The 5000-nt window shown below is 48.1% G+C and overlaps 2 protein-coding genes across 3 annotated transcripts in view; both read right to left on the bottom strand.

Annotated features, from left to right (window-relative positions):
• The window catches only part of LOC138212677 (transmembrane 4 L6 family member 5), a 2260-nt gene extending 229 nt beyond the window's left edge, over positions 1–2031 (bottom strand). Inside the window, exons 1-4 of the mRNA XM_069173160.1 lie at positions 1362–2031; positions 1079–1147; positions 695–849; positions 89–281 (exon numbers count right to left, since the gene is read on the bottom strand). Coding sequence (XP_069029261.1) covers positions 89–281; positions 695–849; positions 1079–1147; positions 1362–1538 — 594 coding nt within the window. The 5' untranslated portion in view covers positions 1539–2031. The remainder of the gene's footprint in view (positions 1–88; positions 282–694; positions 850–1078; positions 1148–1361) is intronic.
• Positions 2032–4682: 2651 nt separating this feature from the next.
• Positions 4683–5000, bottom strand: part of rnf168 (ring finger protein 168) — a 5778-nt gene continuing 5460 nt past the window's right edge. For both annotated transcript variants that reach the window (XM_069173156.1, XM_069173158.1), the window contains one exon: positions 4683–5000. This exon is cut by the window's right edge and continues 546 nt beyond it. In XM_069173156.1, coding sequence (XP_069029257.1) covers positions 4878–5000 — 123 coding nt within the window. In that variant the 3' untranslated portion in view covers positions 4683–4877.

The raw sequence follows: 5000 nt of genomic DNA, 5'->3' as shown, positions 1-5000 counted from the left end.
ACACACACACACACACACACACACACACACTGTAAACTCCTCCTCTGAAGACGTGAGGACATTTACAAACACAGGAGGACACACCCACCTTGTTGTGGCAGAGTCCCCGTCCCAGGACGAGTCCCAGCAGCGAGTTGAAGACGTTGGCTCCACAGAGGACAGTCTGCAGCCCGCTGGCGCCGCCCATCACCCCGAACAGAACCATATTCCACTGGACCACGGACCTGGGCTGGAGACACACCCCCGTCCACAGAGTCCTGTTGTACAGGTACCCTGAGTGACTGAGGACACCGAGGGACAGGATGAGACACAGAGATACGGGAGGAGACAACAGAGGGTCAAAGGACAACTGGATTTGTGTGTGTGCGTGCGTGCGTGTGTGTGCGCGCGTGTGTGTGTGTGCGTGTGTGTGTGTGCGTGCGTGTGTGTGTGTGTGTGTGTGTGTGTGTGTGCGTGCGTGTGTGTGCGCGCGTGTGTGTGTGTGCGTGTGTGTGTGTGCGTGCGTGTGTGTGTGTGCGTGTGTGTGTGTGTGTGTGTGTGTGCGCGTGTGTGTGCGTGTGCGCGCGTGTGTGCGTGTGCGTGTGTGTGCGTGCGTGCGTGTGTGTGTGTGTGTGCGTGCGTGTGTGTGTGCGTGTGTGCGTGCGTGCGTGTGTGTGTGTGTGTGTGTGTGCGTGTGCGTGCGTGTGTGTCTCACCGGTCTGGGAGGGGCTGCAGTGGAACCCCCCAGGTTGGACCAGAGGACGTGTTGTAGAGACAGAGAGGACCCTGAGACAGACCGGTGGCACTAACGAGACAGCAGCTGCCAGCAGCCAGGAGACACACAGAGGAGTACAGCACCTGACACAACATCTGGAGACACACAGAGACATCTGGAACACCTGACTCAACATCTGGAGACACACAGAGACATCTGGAACACCTGACTCAACATCTGGAGACACAGAGACATCTGGAACACCTGACTCAACATCTGGAGACACACAGAGACATCTGGAACACCTGACTCAACATCTGGAGACACACAGAGACATCTGGAACACCTGACTCAACATCTGGAGACACAGAGACACCAGCTCACCTGACTCCTGAAGGCCCAGCAGCCGCTGGTTCTGCTGCTCTGGAGAAAAGCTCGAGCTCCCAGCAGAACCTGAGATGAGACGAACATTAGCGTGAACACGGTTTCTGCTCGTCAACAGGAAGTCTGAACGCTGATGATGAAACGTGATTCATCTTCAGAGGAGAAAAAATAAACCTGCACACGTGTGAAACACTGAAATACACACAAGCACATGAGGACGAGTCACGCTCAGTGTGACACGGTAACATGCTACTTCCATGTAGACACACACACACGTATGTACCAGGAAGCCGGAGCCCCACATGCCTGTGGCCCAGGTGGCCTCTCTGGTCACATGACCTTCCAACAGGTAGTGGGTCTTCAACTCAGGAAACAGCAGCAGGATGTTGCACAGCGTGCAGATGATCGCCATGGGAACCAGAGACATGGCGACACATCGCAGACACCTCGACACACACATCTGTCCACCACAAAAAAGTTAGTCTGCGTTGTCAAAGCGCTGTTTGTACAGTCGGTGATTAACATGATGATGTCACGTTGTTTTATGGTCTGTTGTTTGTTTATGTGTATAACAATGTTTATGTCAAATAAACAAACAATCAAACAGACTGAATGAACATCAAACAGGTCGTCTGCCTTTAAAACACGTTCCGCCCACAGAGACAACGTCAGTCTCATGTTTTTTTTATTTTTTTTTATCTTCAAATCAATAAACAACGTGATCAATGTAATTTCATTCATGAATTAAAAGATTAACATGTAACATATTTGGTTCATGTTAAACAGGAAGAATAATCTGATACAAACTCCTCAATACATTTACTTTTGTTTTCTATAAGTATCTCAAGGCCCAACAGAAACCAAAAATATTCACGGTTCACGTGTGATTAAGAGGAAAATCAGCAGGTTCAGAAACTTTGCGCTAAAAGGAGCTAAAACGCTGCGATGAGTTGATTCAAACATGAGCTCCAGCAGCTTTAAAGTCAGACAAAAGATTTGTTTTCCTAATTGAGATCAATATTTATATCGACCCTAAAACATGAGAAAATAGTTTCAGTTCTGTGTTTTATATAAAAATATTCAGTTTTAATAAAACAAACACAATCTGACATTAAAACATCGTTATTCGTTACATTTCCTGTTTCTGATGATCAAATTGATTGATTGATTATTTAAGTTCTACTTTAAAAATGTGTTTTACAGCCTCTCAGACATTTCAACAGTTTAAACAGAACAATGCAAATGTTGTTTAAATGAAATGAAATAATATTTGTCTGTAACATGATTGATCCTGAATGTTTGACTGTGAATCACCTTGTTGCGTAAAATAGAAACTGGAGTCGACTCACCCTGAAGAGCTGCAGACTGATGACCCGGTCTGAGGAACCAGAGGACACGTTTATCAGCGGAGACGTGAGGACACGCCTGCAACTCCGTCCAGAAACAGGAAGCTTCAGCAGGGCGTCAACAAACGTTATGAAACGGCAGCAAATTCAGCAGGAAACTATGAACAGGGTTAGGGATCAATAAAAAGAGTCAACAAACTGAGAACACGTCAACAAACTGAGAACACGTCAACAACCTGAGAACACGTCAACAAGCTGAACACGTCAACAAACTGAGAACACGTCAACAAACTGAGAACATGTCAACAAACTGAGAACATGTCAACAAGCTGAGAACACGTCAACAAGCTGAACACGTCAACAAGCTGAACACGTCAACAAACTGAGAACATGTCAACAAGCTGAGAACACGTCAACAAGCTGAGAACACGTCAACAAGCTGAACACGTCAACAAGCTGAGAACACGTCAACAAACTGAGAACACGTCAACAAGCTGAGAACACGTCAACAACCGGAGAACACGTCAACAACCTGAGAACACATCAACACCCGGAGAACACGTCAACAACCTGAGAACACGTCAACAACCTGAGAACACGTCAACAACCGGAGAACACGTCAACAACCGGAGAACACAAAAACAACCGGAGAACACGTCAACAACCTGAGAACACGTCAACAACCTGAGAACACGTCAACAACCGGAGAACATGTCAACAACCGGAGAACACAAAAACAACCGGAGAACACAAAAACAACCGGAGAACACGTCAACAACCTGAGAACACGTCAACAACCGGAGAACACGTCAACAACCTGAGAACACGTCAACAACCTGAGAACACGTCAACAACCGGAGAACACAAAAACAACCGGAGAACACAAAAACAACCGGAGAACACGTCAACAACCTGAGAACACGTCAACAACCGGAGAACACGTCAACAACCGGAGAACATGTCAACAACCGGAGAACACGTCAACAACCTGAGAACACAAAAACAAACTAACAAAACGTCAACAACAAGAACAAGACAGCTGTCTGGATGAGAACACGTCAACAATGTCTCAGAGGACATTGTTATTGAATGTCTCTGTGAGGACAGATTGTTACTGGTTGGTTGGAGGACTGGTTTTGGGACGAGGACACATTTATGTCCCCATAACCCGTTCACTTCGTCTTTTCTCTATTTTCAGTTTTTCTAAAAATAGCCGTCTGATTTTAGATCATCTGTGAGTCACTCTGTTGGTGGAGCAGCAAAGGATCATGGGTAACGACGACAGCTGCCTCCCCCGCAGGATGACGAGCTGATCTGTTCTCAGAACCAGTTTTCTGACGGCCGTGCGCTGAACTTTAAGGGACTTCAAACTTACAGGTCACGACACCATTTTATAAACAGCTGACCACCAGAACCGGGCCGAGGTTCTGACCGAGGTTCTGACCAGGGTTCTGACCGGGGTTCTGACCGGCGTTCCTGTTCTTTTAAAAACATGACTCAGCAGTTTCAGTCTCATCACGGGCTGAAGTCACATCTGGGGAGACAAAAACCCAGAGACACGAGACGTTTCACTGACATCCACCACTGTTCCTCGAGGATGGTGGTTTGGTTTAATGACCGCCGCCTCTGACGACAAAACAGAGTCACATGACCGCATGGAAACCATGGAAACCATGGAAACCTCAGCGTGGTGACAGAACTTCCTCTGACTGAGCAGACAGCAGCAGAGCTTCACTGAGACGTCAGTGGACTGTACCCGACCTACAGGACCGTGTCCAGACCTCTAGGACCGTGTCCAGACCTCCAGGACCGTGTCCAGACCTCCAGGACCGTGTCCAGACCTACAGGACCGTGTCCAGACCTCTAGGACCGTGTCCAGACCTCCAGGACCGTGTCCTTTCTACTCGTTCATTTTGTTTGTACAACATTAAAAAGAGTCAAAATCAGATGACAGAAACCTGAACCTGTTTTGTCGTCTGTACGGTGGCCTGTAAGGACATCTCAGTCTGTTCTATGTTGAACATATCGACATATTTACCCAAGAAATGTGCTGCGTTCAGGTCACGTAGGACAAACTGAAACTTTTAGTTTGATGTCAACATCTGCTCACATGTAACAGGGGTCCGCCCCGGACCCGGTTCGAGGTCCGCCTGCTCTTGCGTGTTAATAAAAGAGAACGACAACTTCTTTGTGAATTCCAATTTTATTGCAATTTCCACAATAAGCTTCACAAAGCTGGGGGGGGGGGGGGGGGGGGGGGGGGGGGGGGGGGGGGGGCTAACGGTCACATGACTGATCAGCACCCGTCCATCACACGAGACCTAAAAGTGTCAGCACCTGTTCACCACGGCAACGTGTGAACAGGATGTAGATCCAGCTGACGGGTCTGGCGGGAGGAAATGTGTTTCAAAATAAAAGCAATCGATATCTGTCCGAGCAAAGTTTTTTTTTTTTTATTGAGGACGGACGCAGCTGCTCAGGCTGGAGAACATGTCGGTCAGGGTGGTCTGTTTGGTGCCTCTGGTGGTGGAGGAAGAGGAGGAGGAAGAGGAGGAGGAGGTGGAGGAGAAGGATGA

The sequence above is a fragment of the Embiotoca jacksoni genome, unplaced genomic scaffold (assembly GCF_022577435.1).
Source record: "Embiotoca jacksoni isolate LCO1_2020_lvr unplaced genomic scaffold, fEmbJac1.0.p SCAF_58, whole genome shotgun sequence".
NCBI classification, from domain to species: Eukaryota; Metazoa; Chordata; class Actinopteri; family Embiotocidae; genus Embiotoca; species Embiotoca jacksoni.
This window is presented reverse-complemented; position numbering and strand designations above follow the sequence as displayed.